Genomic DNA, 18,111 nt, shown 5'->3' on the forward strand with positions numbered 1-18,111 from the left:
GATTAAAGCATTATATAAGGGGCCTTTGGCGAAAGTGACAGTAAATGTATATATATCAAAACAATTTAACTTAAGCAGATCAACAAGGCAGGGATGCCCACTATCGCCCTTATTGTTCATGTTAGCCATAGAACCAATAGCAGAACTGATAAGAACAGAAAATAAAATAAAAGGGATAAAAATAAAAGACAAGGAATATAAAATCAGTTTATTTACAGATGACGTTATAGTATACTTAACAGAACCAGAAATATCAATAAAAGAATTACATAAGAAATTGAAGGAATATGGAGAAGTGTCGGGATACAAGATTAACGCAAATAAAAGTGAAGCAATGCCAATGAATAATGCGGATTTCTCAAAATTTAAGAAAGAATCATCATTCAGATGGCAAATGCAAGCAATAAGATACCTAGGTATATAAATAAATAAAAACCTCGGCCATCTATATAAACTCAATTATTATCCACTAATGAAAAAATTACAGGACGACTTAGAGCATTGGAAAGACTTACCACTAACACTAATAGGAAGGATAAACTGTATTAAAATGAACATTTTCCCATGGATACAATACCTATTTCAGGCATTGAAATTCTTCAAGGAGTTAAAGAAAATAATAATGAAATTTTTATGGAAAGGGGGGAAACCGAGGATAGCACTAGATAAATTAACAGAATGGTATAAACAAGGAGGCTTACAACTGCCAAACTTTAAAAATTATTATAGAGCCGCACAATTAAGATACCTATCAGATTTTTACCAAACAAGGGAAAAGCCAGATTGGACTAGATTAGAACTAGATAAAATAGGGGAAAAGATACCTGAACTCATATTATATAAATGGGATGAAAAATTGGTACAACGTAGGAATTCTTCAGTATTACATCATCTGCTCAATATTTGGAAGAAGATTCATGTAGAAAGGAATAAAACAAATTACCAACTAGCAAAACTAATACTGACACAAAATCAGTTAATCCCTTTTACAATAGATAACCTTTCCTTTTGAGAATGGGAGAAAAAAGGGATCAAAAGAATAGAAAATTGCTTTTCAGGAAATAAATTATTATCTTTTGAACAAATGAAAGATAAATATAATATAACTCACGATACAGTGTTGCCATACTACCAACTGAAATCCTACTTGAAGGACAAATTGGGAAGCAGTCTGAGGTTACCAGAGGGAAGTAATTTTGAATATGTGATTACAGACACAATGATAATCAAAAAATTTATAACAAACATGTATATTAAACTACAAGAAAGGAGAATGAGGAAACCAATGGTAAAACTAAACAAAAATGGGAACAAGATCTAAACATAAAGATAAAGAAGGAAAGATGGGAAAAGTTATGCTCAGGAACTATGAGAAATACAATAAATACGAGGTTACGTATGATACAATATAACTGGATACACAGGCTATATATTACACCTCAAAAGTTAAATAAATGGGACCCAACAGTATCTGACAGATGTTTTCGCTGTAAAAAGGAAATGGGAAAAACAATTCATGCAATCTGGACATGTGAGAAAGTGAAAAAATTTTGGGTAGATCTAAACCAGATATTAAATAAAATCACAAAAAGCAATATACCAAAAAATCCAGAGATCTTCCTCCTAAGTAACATAAAAAAACAAAGAATTTGGACTTGATTTGGATGGTGCACAAAAAAGATTTGTTAGGATAGCCCTAGCTGTAGCAAAAAAATGTATTATGTCAGCCTGGCAATTAGAAGATAACTTGAGAAGACAACAATGGTATATAGAAATGAATAAATGTATTCCATTAGAAAAAATAACATATAATTTAAGAAATAATATTACAATAATTGAACAAATATGGGAGCCATACATGAAACATAATAGAGAAAACCTACCGGGGACATCTACCACCTAAAATGACAGAAGGAGAAGAGAATGAAAAGAATTGACTCAGTGGAATTTCTTGTTTATTTTTATTGAGTGACAACATTGTTTGATGGGTTTAATGTATCTTAGATTCTGAACTTTAAATGAATGGGAGGGGAGGTAGGGAGGGTGGGATGGGAAGAGGGAGGGGGGGGGAGAAAACGACACTGTATATATTTGAAAAGGAAAATGTGTGTATCTTGATCAATGTGGTTTATAGTGTGAAAAATAAAAAATTTTAAAAAAAACAAAAAAAACTGCATGCTGCTCCCGGTGTGGGAGAAGGAGACGGGAACTGTGTACTGTGCTCCCGGTGTGTGAAACAGAGACGGGAACTGTGCACAGTGCTCCAGGTGTGGGGTACTGAGATGGGAACAGCGCACGGTACTCCCATTGTGGGATTCAAAGATGGGAACTATGCACGGTGAACCCAGTGTTGGATAAGGAGGTGGAAACTATGCACAGTGCTCCCGGTGTGGGTAAGGATATGGGAACTGTCCATGGCTCTCACAGCAACTATGAAAAATGCAACCGGTGTGAGATATGGGGACTGGAACTGTGCACCATGCTCCAGGTTTGGGGTACGGAGAGGGGAACTGTGTACAGTGCATCCAGTGGGGTATATGGAATCCTGGTGCTCCCGGTGTGGGATACTGAGATGGGAACTGTATATGGTGCTCCCAGGTGTGGGATGCAGAGAGTACGAACTGTGCACGGTGCTCCCGGTGTGGGGTATGGAGACGGGAACTGTGCACGGTGCTCCCTGTGTGGAACATGGAGATGGGAAGTGAGCTAGGTGCTCTCGGTGTGGGATAAGGAAACTGAAACTGTGCATGGTACTCCCGGTGTGTGATACCAAGAAGGGAAATTTTCATGGCGCTGCCAGTATGGGATTCATAGAGGGGAGCTATGCACGGTGCTCCCAAAGAGGGGAACAGTGCATGGTGCACCGGAGTGGGATGAGACGGGAACTGTGAACTGTACACCATTGTGAGGTACTGAGACAGGGAACTGTCCACGGTGCTTTGGGTGTGGGTTATGGAGAATGAGAACTATGTCCGATGCTCCCAGTGGGGCATACGGTGACCAGGAAATGTACATGGTGCTCCCGGTATGGGATTCGAAGACGGGAACTAAGCATGGTGCTCCTGGTGTAGGATATGGCGACAGTAACTGTGCATGGTAGTCCTGAAGAGGGGAACTGTGGAAGATGCACCTAGTATGGGATACGGAGTCAGGAACTGTGCACGGTGCTCTCAGTATGGGATTGCATGTATGGTGCTCCCAATGTTGGATACGAAGATGGGATCTGTGTATGGTACTCCCGGCGTGGGGCAGGGAGTCGGGAAGTGTGCCCGGTGCTCCTGTTGGGGTATACCGAGACTGGAATTGTGCACAATGCTCCTTGTGGGGGATACAAGAGACCAGGAACAATGCATGGTACTCCCGGTGTGTGATACCAAGAAGGGAACTGTTCATGGTGCTGCCAGTATGGGATTCAAAGAGGGGAACTATGCATGGTGCTCCCGAAGAGGGGAATGGTGCACGGTGCCCCGGTGTGGGATACGGAGATGGGAACTGTGCATGGTACACCCAGTGTGAGGTACTGAGACAGGGAACTGTGCACGGTGCTTCGGGTGTGGGTCACAGAGAATGAGAACAGTGTCCGGTGCTCCCAGTGGGGCATACGGTGACCAGGAAATGTACATGGTGCGGGATGCGATGTTGTAAACTGTGCATGATGCTCCAGGTGTGGGATACCGAGAGGGGAACTGTGCACGGTGCTCACTCATTATGGGATGCAGTGAAAGGAACTGTGAACAGACCTCCAGGTGTGGGATTCCAAGACGCGAAATATGCAAGGTGTTCCCAGTGTTGGATATGAATACGGGATCTGTGCACGGTACTCCCGGTGTGGGGCAGGGAGTCAGGAAGTGTGCCCGCTGCTCCCGTTGGGGTATACTGAGAAGGGAATTGTGGACGATGCTCCCGGTGGGGGATATAGAGACCAGGAACAGTGCACGGTACTTCCGGTGTGTGATACCAAGAAGGGAACTGTTCATGGTGCTGCCGGTATTGGATTCAAAGAGGGGAACTATACAAGGTTCTCGTGAAGAGTGGAACGGTGCACGGTGCCCCGGAGTGGGATACGGAGATGGAAACTGTGCATAGTGCTCCCAGTGGGGCAGACAGAGACCAGGAAATGTATATGTTGCTCCCGGTGTGGTATTCGAAGACAGGAACTGTGCACGGTGCTCACTGTGTGGGATACGGCGATGGTAAACATGCATAGTATTCACAAAGCGAAGAACTATGCACAGTGACCCGGTGTGGGATAGTGAGACAAGGAACAGTGCACAGTATTCCCGGTGTGTGATACCAAGAAGGGAAATGTTCACGGTGCTGCTGGTATGGGATTCAAAGACGGGAACTATGCACGGTGCTCCCAAAGAGGGGAATGGTGCACATTGCTCCGGTGTGGGATACGAAGATGGGAACTGTGCATGGTACACCTGGTGTGAGGTACTGAGACAGGGAATTGTGCATGGTGCTTTGGGTGTGGGTTACGGAGAATGAGAACTGTGTCCGGTGCTCCCAGTGGGGCATACGGTGACCAGGAAATGTACATGGTGCTCCCGGTATGGGATTCGAAGAGGGGAACTGTGCACAGTGCCCCAGTGTGGGATACTGAGAAGGGAATTGTGCACGGTACACCCAGTGTGGAATACCGAGATGGGATCTGTGTACGGTGCTGCTAAGGTGGAGTGCAGAGTTGGGAACTGTGCACGGAGCTCCCAGTGTGATATAACAAGACCGGGAAATGTGCACTGTTCTCCTGGTGTGGGTTACCATGATGGGTACTGTGCAGGGTGCTCCTGGTGTACGATACAGAGATGGGATCTATGCATGGTGCTCCCGGTGGGGGTTACGTTGACGGTAATGGTGGACGGTAAGAGTGGAACTGTGCATGGTGCCCTGGTGTGGGATGTGGAGATGTGAACTGTGCACGGTGTGCCGGTGAGGGATTCCAAGACACAAACTATGCAAGGTGCTCCCAATGTTGGATACAGAAACAGGATCTGTGCACGGTACTTCCGATGTGGGACAAAGAATTGGGAACTGTGCCCAATGCTCCCGGTGGGTTATACCAGATGGGAATTGTTCACGGTGCTGCTGGTATGGGATTCAAAGAGGGGAACTATGCACGGTGCTCCCGAAGAGAGTAATGGAGCCGGGAACTGTGCATGATACTCCCGAAGAGGGGAACTGTGCACGGTGCTCCCAGTGTGATACGGAGTCAGGAACTGTGCACGGTGCTCTCGATGTGGGATTCCAAGATGCGAAATGTGCAAGATGCTCCCAATGTTGGATACGGAGACGGGATCTGTGCACTGCATTCCTGGTGTGGGGCAGGTCGTCAGGAAGTGTGCCTGTTGCGGTCTATCAAGATGGGAACTGTGCACGATGCTCCTGGTGGGGGATACAGAGACCAGGAACAGTGCACGGTACTCCCAGTGTGTGATTCCAAGAAGGGAATTGTTAACGGTGCTGCCGGTATTGGATTCAAAGAGGGGAACTATGCATGGTGCTCCCGAAGAGGTGAACGGTACACGGTGCATGCAGCTTCTGCTTTGGGTTACAGAGTCTGGGAATTGTTGCACAGTGCTCCCAGTGGGGCTACGGAGACCAGGAAATGTACATGGTGCTCCAGGTGTGGGATTCGTAGACGGAAAATGTGCACTGTACTCCCGAAGAGGGGAAATGTGCACAGTGCCCCGGTGTGGGATATGGAGATGGGAACTGTGCACGGTACTCCCGGTGGGAGATACCTAGACAGGAAACTGTGCACGGTAGTCCCAGTGGGGCATACGGAGGCCAGGATATGTACATGTGCTCCCGGTGTGGGTTTCAAAGACGGGGACAAAGCACGGTGCTCCCGGTGTAGGGTACGGAGAGGGGAACTGTGCATGATGCTCCCGGTGAGGCACACGGAGACCAGGAATTGCACATGATGCTCCCCGTGTGGGATACGGAGACGGAAACTGTGCATGGTGTTCCTGGTGTGGGATACAGAGACCGGTAACTGTACACGGTGCACCCAGTGAGGGATACAGAGACTTGAACTCTGCATGGTACCCCTGGTGTGGGATATCAAGACGGGAAGTTTACACGGTGCTCCCGGTGTGGGATACCGAGACAAGATCTGTGCATGGTGCTCCTGATGTGGCATACGATGACCGATAACTGTGCACGCTAATCTCCTTGTAGGGTACTGAGACAGGAAACCTGTACGATGCTCCCGGTGAGGGGTTCCAAAACAGAAACTATGCATGATGCTCCTGGTGTTGGATACGGAGATGGGAACTATGCATGGTGTTCCCAAAGAGGTGATTGGTGCAAGGTGTCTCGATGTGGAATACGGAGTTGGGAACTGTGCACGGTACTCCGGATTTGGGATTGCAAGACGCGAAATATGTAAGGTGCCCCAAATGTTGGATATAGAAATGGGATCTGTGCACGGTTCTCCCGGTGTGGGGCAGGGAGTTGGGAACTGTGCCTCGTGCTCCCGTTGGGGTAGACCAAGATGGGCATTATGTATGATGCTCCTGATGGGGGATACAGAGGTCAGGAACAGTGCACGGTGCACCCGGTGTGTGATACCAGGAAGGGAACTGTTTACGGTGGTGCAGGTATGGGATTCAAAGAGGGGAACTATGCATGGTGCTCCCGAAGAGGGGAACAGTGCACGGTATCCCGGTGAGGGATACGGAGATGGGAACTGTACACAGTGCTCCCAGTGTGCGATACGGAGACAGGAATTGTGCACAGTCCATCCGGTGTGGGATAAGGAGACGGGAAATGTGAACGGTGCTCCCAGTGGGGTATACAGAGACCAGGAATTGTACATGGTGCTCCGATTGTTCGATATGGCGACGGTAACTGTGCATGCTACTCCTGTAGAGGAGAAATGTGCACAGTGCCCTGGTGCGGGATACTGAGATGGGAACTGTGCGTGGTCCTCCAGGTGTGGGATTCCAAGACCCGAAATTTGCAAGGTGCTCCCAATGTTGGATACGGTGATGAGATCTGTGCACGTTATTTCCGGTGTGGTGCATGTAGTCAGGAAGTGTGTCCGGTGCTCCCGGTGAGGTCTAACTAGATGGGAACTGTCCATGATGCTCCCGGTGGGGAGACAGAGACCAGGAATAGTGCATGGTACTCCCGGTGGGGCATACAGAAACCAGGAAATATACATTGTACTCCCACTGTGGGATTCAAAGATGGGAACTAAGCATGGTGCTCCCTGTGTGCGATACGGCGACGGTAACTGTGCATGGTACTCCCGAAGAGGGGAACTGTGCTCAGTGCCCCAGTGTGCAATACCGATAAGCAAACTGTGCACGGTGCTCCCAGGGTGGGATACGGAGTCGGGAACTGAGCACGGTGCTCTTGGTGTGGGATACTGAGAAGGGAACTGTGCACGGTGCACCCGGTGCAGTATACCGAGAAGGGATCTGTGCATGGTGCTCCCAGTGTAATATAAGGAGACCGGTAAATGTGCAAGGTGCTCCCGATGTGGATATGGAGATGGGAACTATACATGGTGCTCCTGAAGAGGCGATCATTGTACGGTGCCCCGGTGTGGGATACGGAGATAGGAACTGTACACGGTGCCTTCGGTGTGGGATACAGTGACGGGAACTGTGCACAGTCCTCCAGGTGTGGGATTCCAAAACGCAAAATATGCAAGGTGCTCACAATGTTGGATACGGAGACAGGATCTATGCACGGTACTTCTGATGTGGGACAGGGAGTCGGGAAGTGTGCCCAGTGCTCCCGGTGGGGTATACCGAGATGGGAATTGTGCACAGTGCTCCCCGTGTGGGATATCGAGACGGGAAATCTGTACGATGCTCCCGGTGTGGGATTCAAAAACAGGAACTATGCACGGTGCTTTGGGTGTGGGTTATGGAGACTGGGAACTGCACCCGGTGCTCCCAGTGGGGCATAAGGTGACCAGGAAATGTACATGGTGCTCCCTAGTGGGAGACGGAGACAGGAACAGTACCTGGTGCTCCCGATGTTGGGTACAGAGATGGGAACTATGCACAGTGCTACCAGTGTGGTATCTTTGGCTTGGCTTCGCGGACGAAGATTTATGGAGGGGGTAAAAAAGTCCACGTCAGCTGCAGGCTCGTTTGTGGCTGACCAGTCCGATGCGGGACAGGCAGACACGATTGCAGCGGTTGCAAGGGAAAATTGGTTGGTTGGGGTTGGGTTTTTCCTCCTTTGCCTTTTGTCAGTGAGGTGGGCTCTGCGGTCTTCTTCAAAGGAGGCTGCTGCCCGCCAAACTGTGAGGCGCCAAGATGCACGGTTTGAGGCGTTATCAGCCCACTGGCGGTGGTCAATGTGGCAGGCACCAAGAGATTTCTTTAGGCAGTCCTTGTACCTTTTCTTTGGTGCACCTCTGTCACGGTGGCCAGTGGAGAGCTCGCCATATAATACGATCTTGGGAAGGCGATGGTCCTCCATTCTGGAGACGTGACCCATCCAGCGCAGCTGGATCTTCAGCAGCGTGGACTCGATGCTGTCGACCTCTGCCATCTCGAGTACCTCGACGTTAGGGGTGTGAGCGCTCCAATGGATGTTGAGGATGGAGCGGAGACAACGCTGGTGGAAGCGTTCTAGGAGCCGTAGGTGGTGCCGGTAGAGGACCCATGATTCGGAGCCGAACAGGAGTGTGGGTATGACAACGGCTCTGTATACGCTTATCTTTGTGAGGTTTTTCAGTTGGTTGTTTTTCCAGACTCTTTTGTGTAGTCTTCCAAAGGCGCTATTTGCCTTGGCGAGTCTGTTGTCTATCTCATTGTCGATCCTTGCATCTGATGAAATGGTGCAGCCGAGATAGGTAAACTGGTTGACTAAATATACTAAATAGAATAAATAGAATAAGTATACTAAATAGAATAATACCTAGTGTCGCTGAGAATATTCTCCCAGAATCACAGTGCGGCTTTCGCGCAAACAGAGGAACCACTGACATGGTCTTTGCCCTCAGACAGCTCCAAGAAAAGTGCAGAGAACAAAACAAAGGACTCTACATCACCTTTGTTGACCTCACCAAAGCCTTCGACACCGTGAGCAGGAAAGGGCTTTGGCAAATACTAGAGCGCATCGGATGTCCCCCAAAGTTCCTCAACATGATTATCCAACTGCACGAAAACCAACAAGGTCGGGTCAGATACAGCAATGAGCTCTCTGAACCCTTCTCCATTAACAATGGCGTGAAGCAAGGCTGTGTTCTCGCACCAACCCTCTTTTCAATCTTCTTCAGCATGATGCTGAACCAAGCCATGAAAGACCCCAACAATGAAGACGCTGTTTACATCCGGTACCGCACGGATGGCAGTCTCTTCAATCTGAGGCGCCTGCAAGCTCACACCAAGACACAAGAGAAACTTGTCCGTGAACTACTCTTTGCAGATGATGCCGCTTTAGTTGCCCATTCAGAGCCAGCTCTTCAGCGCTTGACGTCCTGCTTTGCGGAAACTGCCAAAATGTTTGGCCTGGAAGTCAGCCTGAAGAAAACTGAGGTCCTCCATCAGCCAGCTCCCCACCATGACTACCAGCCCCCCCACATCTCCATCGGGCACACAAAACTCAAAACCAGTGTGGTATACTAAGATGACAACTCTGCTCGGTGCTCCCGGTGTGGGTTAAGGAGACAGGGAACAGTACATGGTGCTCCCAGTGTGGGATACCAAGACAGGTACTGGGCACGCTTCTCCTGGTGTGTGATATGGAGACCGGGAGCTGTGCACAGTGCTCCCGGTGTAGGATACTGAGATGGGTATTGTACACAGTGCTCCTGGTGTGGGTTACAGGGACTGGGAACTGTGCACAGCGGTGCTCCCAGTGGGCCATATGGAGACCAAGAACTGTACATGGTGCACCCAGTGTGGGATTCGAAGATGGAATGTAAGCACGGTGCTCTACGAGTGGGATACAGCGACGGAAACTGTGCACGATACTCCTGGTGTGAGATACCTAGACAGGGAACTGTGCATGGTACTCCCGGTGGGGCATACCGAGGCCAGGAAATGTACATGGTGCTCCCGGTGTGGGATTAGAAGATGGGAACAAAGCCCAGTGCTCCCAGTGTGGGGTACAGAGACGGGAACTGTGCACAATGCTTCCGGTGAGGTACATGGAGACCAGTAATTGTACATGCTGCTTGCTCCCAGTGTGGGTTTCGGAGATGGGAACTGTGCATGGTGATCCCGGTGTGGTTTACAGAGACTGGGAATTGTGCAGTGTTCCCAGTGGGGAATACGGAGAGCAGGAACTGTACATGGTACTCCTGGTGTGGGATTCGAAGATGGGAACTAAGCACGGTGGTCCTGGTGCAGGGTGCAGAGTTGGGAACTGTGCATGGTGCTCCCAGTGTGGGATAAGGAGTTGGGAACTGTACACGATTCTCCCAAAGAGGGGAACTGTGTACAGTCCGTGGTGAGGGATACGGAGACAGGACCAGTGCACGGTGCTCCCGGTGTGGGATACGGAGACGGGAACTTTACACAGTGCTCCCGGTATGGGGTATGGAGTCAGTAACTGTCGGTAACTGTGCACAGTGCTCCTGGTGTGGGGTGCGGAGAGGGGAACTGTGCACGATGCTTCTGGTGAGGTATACGGAGACCATTAATTGTACATGATGCTCCCAGTGTGGGTTTCGGAGACAGGAACTGCTCATGTTGCTCCTGGTGTGGGATACAGAGACTGGTAACTGTACACGGTGCACCTGGTGAGGGATATGGAGACTTGAACTCTGCATGGTACCCCCAGTGTGGGATACCGATGGGAACTGTGTACGGTACTCCCGGTGCGGTTACGAAGACTGGGAACCGTGCATGGTGCTCCCAGTGGGGCATACGGAGGCCAGGAAATGTACATGGTGCTCCCGGTGTGGGATTTGAAGACGGGAACAAAGCATGGTGCTCCCAGTGTGGGATAAGGAGACAGGAATTGTGCACGGTGCACCCGGTGAGGGATATGGAGACTTGAACTCTGCGTGCCAACCCCCGGTGTTGGGTATGGATACAGTTGTACATGGTGCTCCCAGTGGGGCATTCGGAGACCAGGAATTGTACATGGTGCTCCCAGTGTTGGATATGGTGACGATAACTGTGCATGCTACTCCTGTAGAGGAGAAATGTGCACAGTGCCTTGGTATAGGATACCGAGATGGGAACTGGGATAAGTGGTCGGGAGCTCTGCATAGTGCTCCCGGAGGGGAACCGTGTACGGTACCACGGTGAGGGATACGGAGACAGGAACTGTGCACGGTACTCCCGGTGTGCGATACAGACAGGAACTGTACACGGTGCTTCTAGTATAGGGTACAGATTTGGTAATTGTGCAGTGCTCACAGTGTGGGTAGAGTCAGGAACTGTGCACGGTGCTCCTGGTGTGTGGTAAGGGGTTGGGAACTGTGCAATGTGCTCCCGATGAGGGGAACGGTGTACAGTTTCGCGGTGAGGGATACGGATACGGGAACTAAGCACAGTGATCCAGATGTGGGATATTGCAACGGTACTCCCAAAGAGGGAATCTGTACACAGTGCCCCGTTGTGGTATATGGAGGCGTGAACTGTGCACGGTGTGCCCGGTGTTGGATAGTACGAAAGTAACTGTGCATGGTATTCCCGGTGTGGGATACCGAGACGGGAACTGTACACAGTGCTCCCAGTGTGGGATACGGAGTCAGGAACTGTGCGCGGTGCTCCCCGTGTGGGAATCAGAGATGGGAACTGTGCACGGTGCACTTGGTGTGGGATTATGGAGACGGGTTGTAAGCATAATGCTCTATGCGTGGGATACTGAGTCGGGAACCATGCATGGTGCTCCTGGTGTGAGATACAGAGATGGGAACTGTGCACGTTGCTCCTAGTGTGGGGTACGGAGTAGGTATCTGAGCATGGTGCTCCCGGTGTGCGATACGGAGACAGGAACTGTGCACGGTGATGCCGGTGTGGGTTACAGAGACTGGGAATTGTGCACAGTGTTCCCAGTGGGGCATACGGAGAGCAGGAACTGTACATGGTACTCCTGGTGTGGGATTCGAAGACGGGAACTAAGCACGGTGGTCCTGGTGCAGGGTGCAGAGTTGGGAACTGTGCATATTGCTCCCAGTGTGGGATAAGGAGTCGGGAACTGTACACGATTCTCCCGAAGAGGGAAACTATGTACAGCCTGTGGTGAGGGATACGGAGACAGGACCAGTGCACAGTTCTCCCGGTGTGGGATACGGAGACGGGACCAGTGCACGGTGCTCCTAGTATGGGGTACGGAGTCAGTAACTGTGCATGGTACTCCCGAAGAGGGGAACTGTGCACCGTGGCCCGGTGTGGGATTCCGAGAAGGGAACTGTGCACGGTGCTCCCGGTTCGGGATACGGAGATTAGTCTGGCCTCAAGGACATGAATTGGAGGGGGTTATCGAGGATGTTTTGGGTGAGCAGCATGAACAATTACATCAGGACGTTCACAGCCAATTTCTTTAAAAAAAAATCAATATTTTATTCCTCAGAAAAAAACCCACAAGTATTTTATACAAAGCAAGGGGGTGGGATAAGAATGAAGGGGAATTGGGAGGAGCGTGGGGGAACAAGGGAAGGGAAATGGGGGAGGAGTGGGTTGACTGGGAGGAAAGGGGGACAGGGAGGAGCAGGGGGGGTGGGACGGGTAGGAGCGAGTAGGAATGGGGAGGAGTGAGGGGGCAACACAGTTCAGGGGAAAGGTAATGAAGGTGACACAACACTAGAAAGCAGGGTGCATCCCAAACGGAGGGCCACCACGACCCAGTCTCTCCCACCGATCGTCGATCAGCTGGTGTCTCCGGAAACTCCTGCCACGACAGAGGGGAGGTGGGTCAGACGGTCCTCACCCCAGAGCCCCCCTTTCTCAGGGTATGTGAACACTGACCGGGGTCTCTCCGTCCCTCTCCCTCAGGGGGATATCTGTACACTGACCATGGTCTCCCCATCCCTCTCTCTCAGGGGAATATCTGTACAGACCCTGGCTCTCCGTCTGTCTCCCTCGGGGTCTCCACCCCTCTCTCTCAGGGGGATATCTGCACACTGACCGGACTCTCTCCATCCCTCTCTCTCAGGGGGATATAAGTACACTGACCTGGGTCACCCTGTCCCTCTATCTCAGGCGGATATCTGTACACTGACTGGGGTCTCTCCGTCCCTCTCTCCCAGGGGGATATCTGTACACTGACCGGGGTCCCTCCGTCCCCATCTCTTTGAAGGATATCTGTATGCTGACCAGGGTCCTTCCACCCCTTGCTCACAGGGGGATATCTGCTCACTGACTGGGTTCTCTCCGTCCCTCTCTCTCGGGTATATCTGTACATTGACCAGAGTCCCTCCATCCACATCTCTCAGAGGGATATCTGTACGCTGACCAGGGTCTTTCCATCCCTCTCTCACAGGGGGATATCTATGCACTGACAGGGGTCTCACCGTTCCTCTCTCTCATGGAGATATCTATACACTGACCGGGGTCTCTCCATCCCACTCAGGGAGATATTTGGTCACTGACCAGTCTTTGTCCATCCCTCTGTCCCAGAGTCACCCCGTCCCTCATCCTCCTGCCCCCACCTTACCTGTCGAACATCTCGTAGGGATCGAAGGGTGGCAACGGCTCTCGGCTGCGGAACAACAGGTGCTGTGGTTCACAATAACGGGTCCAGGGCCGGTCGTAGGGCGGTGGAGGAGGTAGGGGAACGGAGGGGGTGGGGCGCTGGTAGAAAGGTCTCTCGCGGTGCTCCCGAAACCTTGGGGCGCAGGGCCACTTCATCTCTTGAGACAGTGCGGGGTTCCTCTTCACATTCCTGACAAGGGGGAGAGGCAGGGAGATGGGGGAGAGGCAGGGAGGTGGGGGAGAGGCAGGGAGGTGGGGGAGAGGCAGGGAGGTGGGGGAGAGGCAGGGAGGTGGGGGAGAGGCAGGGAGGTGGGGGAGAGGCAGGGAGGTGGGGGAGAGGCAGGGAGGTGGGGGAGAGGCAGGGAGGTGGGGGAGAGGCAGGGAGATGGGGGAGAGGCAGGGAGATGGGGGAGAGGCAGGGAGATGGGGCAGAGTGATAAATGGAAACAAAATTGTCACCACTAGGGGTTTACAAATTGGATTGCGACATGAGTTTAACCTGCCAATTGATGGGTACAATTTTTTCAAAAACTGCACAGGTTGGCAAACCCACTCGGTGGTGGATTGTTAACCCATGTTGTTGTACCATATAGCTGCTGCTGCTCAATCTGTCAGAGATCGATGGCTGCGGATGTAGAAAATGATTGCAGCACTTGAGTGCAATGGCCATCTTCCTTACCCATAATCCCACCCCTCCCCTGGCCCCGACTCCGCGCCACTTCCCAGCCCCAACTCTGCACCCCTTCTGGACCACGACTCTGCACCCCTCCCTTGCTCCGACTCCATGTCCCTCCCCCTGTTTCGCACCACTCCCCCAGCCCCGACTCCACGCCCCTCCCCTGGCCAAAGCTTTTGCAGACCAACATAGGGAATGGGATTCCCAGCTGGGCTTCCGGAATTGCAGCAAGTTCCTGATACGTAACCGCCGTTAAATTGGCCGATTGCCGTTCGATGGGGCAATATAGGGTTCAGTGCATTAAGATGCTGCAGGGGCCCGCTACAAGTACCAAACAACCCCAGTTTGTAAACGCCTGCAGTTTCCATTCTCAGCCACTCTGTCTGCTCCCTCAGACCCTGTCAGTCCCATGCAGGGGTCTGTGTGCAACCAGTTAATACCAGGACAATGTAGGCAGCGTGTTCCAGAACTGTCCAGGATACTGGACAGGGAGGGGGGGAATAGGGACACATGGGACATGGAGAAGGGGAGGGTACAGATTAGGAGGGAGCAGGGTAGGGGGGTGGTGGTGATGATACCTTGGCGATGATCTCGGGATCATGGTGGTCCCCCCACCAAAGGCCCAACCCATCTCCTCCTCCTGTCTACACCTCTGCAGTGTAAACCCACCATCTCTGGGGTGAACATACCTAGGCCGTACTGGGGTCTCAGTCCGCCTTTCGGATGCACGCCTTTCTGATTTGCGGTCATCTCTCTGCCGGGGGAGATCCGGGGCACTCCGGCCGAGTTTCTGAGCCAGTGTCTTCTGCGGGGAGTGAGAAATGTGTCCAATGCTTCGCCAAAAAAACCCACCTTCCCTGAGGTCAGTGATCCTCTGGTGATCAGGTCCACACTCCACAGAGTTAGGACTGAGGGAGCGCCATGCTGTCGTGGGGGGATGGGGGTGAGGGGGAATGTGGAGGCGAGGTGCGGACGGGGGTTAGGGGAGTGGCGGACAGGGGAGGCGTGGATGCTCCGGTTTGGGATGAGCCACTCACCCGGATCTGTTGCAGCTTGCTGCGTATTTCGGTGAAGCCCATGTGCAGACGCCCACGGAAGTGATCGGCCAGTCGCTTGTCCTTCTCCTGCAGTCCCAGGTAGGCCCCACACACGTCGCACACACGCAGCTTCTGTTGCTGCAGGCTGCAGGTTGGGATGTTGTTCCGGTACTCCTGCTGTGGGAGGCAAGGGGAGAGATTGAGGGAGGGGAGTGGGACAGACTGGCCACAGGGGAGTAACCCGGGGCAGGACATCGGGCCAGGGTTGGGGTCGGACCAGGGGTGGGCAAGGTCTGACCAGGGTATGAGGGAGAGGTGTGAGCTCAGACTGAGGACAGAAGGGGGGAGGCACGGGAGTCAGTGGGGTCAATGGGAGTCAGCAGGTCGGACCAGGGGGTGGAAGGGTCAAAGAGGGGATCAACCTAGGCCCCTCCCCCTGTGACCCTCACCTCTGACTCTCTCTTCAGCTGTGTCAGCCTCTCAACCTCCTCCAGCACTCTCTGCGACTCGGACACGATGCCGTTGGAGCCCAGGACCTCGGCTCGGGCCAGCAGCTTCCCGATGTCCTCGTTCAACATCTGCACCTTCTCCACCTGCGGCACACGAGGCAGCTTGAGGGCTGGAGTGGAAGGTGGGGGATGGGGGAATGTAAGATGGGGTGGAGGGGTTTAGGAGAGGGAGAGAGGTGGGATGCACAGCGAAGGTGTTGGGGAAGAAATAGGGAAAGGGAAATGAAACAAGAGGGGAAAGCATGGGAGAAAGGGAGAGGGATGGAAGGATAGGAGGGAGAGGGAGGGATGGGACAGAGAGGGGGGGGGAACACTGGCCGGGGAGGGGGGGGACACTGGCCGGGGAGGGGGAGGACACTGGCCGGGGAGGGGGGGGGACACTGGCCGGGGAGGGGGGGGACACTGGCCGGGGAGGGGGGGGACACTGGCCGGGGAGGGGGGGGACACTGGCCGGGGAGGGGGGGGACACTGGCCGGGGAGGGGGGGGGACACTGGCCGGGGAGGGGGGGGACACTGGCCGGGGAGGGGGGGACACTGGCCGGGGAGGGGGGGGACACTGGCCGGGGAGGGGGGGGGACACTGGCCGGGGAGGGGGGGGGACACTGGCCGGGGAGGGGGGGACACTGGCCGGGGAGGGGGGGGACACTGGCCGGGGAGGGGGGGGAACTGGCCGGGGAGGGGGGGGAACTGGCCGGGGGAGGGGGGGAACTGGCCGGGGAGGGGGGGGGAACTGGCCGGGGGGGGGGGGGAGGGACTGGCCGGGGGGGGGGGGGAACTGGCCGGGGAGGGGGGGGAACTGGCCGGGGAGGGGGGGGAACTGGACGGGGAGGGGGGGGAACTGGCCGGGGAGGGGGGGGAACTGGCCGGGGAGGGGGGGGGAACTGGCCGGGGAGGGGGGGGAACAGGCCGGGGAGGGGGGGGAACAGGCCGGGGAGGGGGGGGAACAGGCCGGGGAGGGGGGGGGAACTGGCAGGGGAGTGGGGGGGAACTGGCTGGGGAGGGGGGGGGGAACTGGCTGGGGAGGGGGGGGGAACTGGCTGGGGAGGGGGGGAACTGGCTGGGGAGGGGGGGAACTGGCCGGGGAGGGGGGCGAACTGGCCGGGGAGGGGGGCGAACTGGCCGGGGAGGGGGGCGAACTGGCCGGGGAGGGGGACTGGCCGGGGAGGGGGGGGGAACTGGCAGGGGAGTGGGGGGGAACTGGCCGGGGAGTGGGGGGGAACTGGCCGGGGAGTGGGGGGGATCTGGCCGGGGAGTGGGGGGGAACTGGCCGGGGTGTGGGGGGGAACTGGCCGGGGAGTGGAGGGGAACTGGCCGGGGAGTGGGGGGGAACTGGCCGGGGAGGGGGGGGAACTGGCCGGGGAGGGGGGGGGAAACTGGCCGGGGAGGGGGGGGGGAACTGGCCGGGGAGGGGGGGGAACTGGCCGGGGAGGGGGGGGGAACTGGCCGGGGAGGGGGGGGAAACTGGCCGGGGAGGGGGGGGGAAACTGGCCGGGGAGGGGGGGGGGAAACTGGCCGGGGAGGGGGGGGGAAACTGGCCGGGGAGGGGGGGGGGAAACTGGCCGGGGAGGGGGGGGGGAAACTGGCCGGGGAGGGGGGGGGAACTGGCCGGGGAGGGGGGGGAACTGGCCGGGGAGGGGGGGGAACTGGCGGGGAGGGAACTGGCCGGGGAGGGGGGGGGGAACTGGCCGGGGAGGGGGGGAACTGGCCGGGGAGGGGGGGAACTGGCCGGGGAGGGGGGGAACTGGCCGGGGAGGGGGGGAACTGGCCGGGGAGGGGGGGGGAACTGGCCGGGGGAGGGGGGGGGGGGAACTGGCCGGGGAGGGGGGGAACTGGCCGGGGAGGGGGGGGAACTGGCCGGGGAGGGGGGGGGAACTGGCCGGGGAGGGGGGGGAACTGGCCGGGGAGGGGGGGGGAACTGGCCGGGGAGGGGGGGGGAACTGGCCGGGGAGGGGGGGGAACTGGCCGGGGAGGGGGGGGAACTGGCCGGGGAGGGGGGGGAACTGGCCGGGGAGGGGGGGGAACTGGCCGGGGAGGGGGGGGGGAAACTGGCCGGGGAGGGGGGGGGGAAACTGGCCGGGGAGGGGGGGGGGAAACTGGCCGGGGAGGGGGGGGAACTGGCCGGGGGAGGGGGGGGAACTGGCCGGGGAGGGGGGGGACTGGCCGGGGAGGGGGGGGGACTGGCCGGGGAGGGGGGGGACTGGCCGGGGGAGGGGGGGGGACTGGCCGGGAGAGGGGGGGGACTGGCCGGGGAGGGGGGGGGACTGGCA

General features: G+C 54.9%; 1 protein-coding gene across 1 annotated transcript in view; it reads right to left on the reverse strand.

Moving 5' to 3' along the window:
- Positions 1-12,466: 12,466 nt before the first annotated feature.
- LOC138756788 (putative RNA-binding protein Luc7-like 1) overlaps positions 12,467-18,111 on the reverse strand; it is a 7,364-nt gene continuing 1,719 nt past the window's right edge. The window contains exons 2-6 of the mRNA XM_069923176.1: positions 15,785-15,990; positions 15,336-15,512; positions 14,988-15,103; positions 13,585-13,812; positions 12,467-12,819 (exon numbers count right to left, since the gene is read on the reverse strand). Coding sequence (XP_069779277.1) covers positions 12,732-12,819; positions 13,585-13,812; positions 14,988-15,103; positions 15,336-15,512; positions 15,785-15,990 — 815 coding nt within the window. The 3' untranslated portion in view covers positions 12,467-12,731. The remainder of the gene's footprint in view (positions 12,820-13,584; positions 13,813-14,987; positions 15,104-15,335; positions 15,513-15,784; positions 15,991-18,111) is intronic.

The sequence above is a fragment of the Narcine bancroftii genome, chromosome 3 (genome assembly GCF_036971445.1).
Source record: "Narcine bancroftii isolate sNarBan1 chromosome 3, sNarBan1.hap1, whole genome shotgun sequence".
Classification (NCBI taxonomy): Eukaryota; Metazoa; Chordata; class Chondrichthyes; order Torpediniformes; family Narcinidae; genus Narcine; species Narcine bancroftii.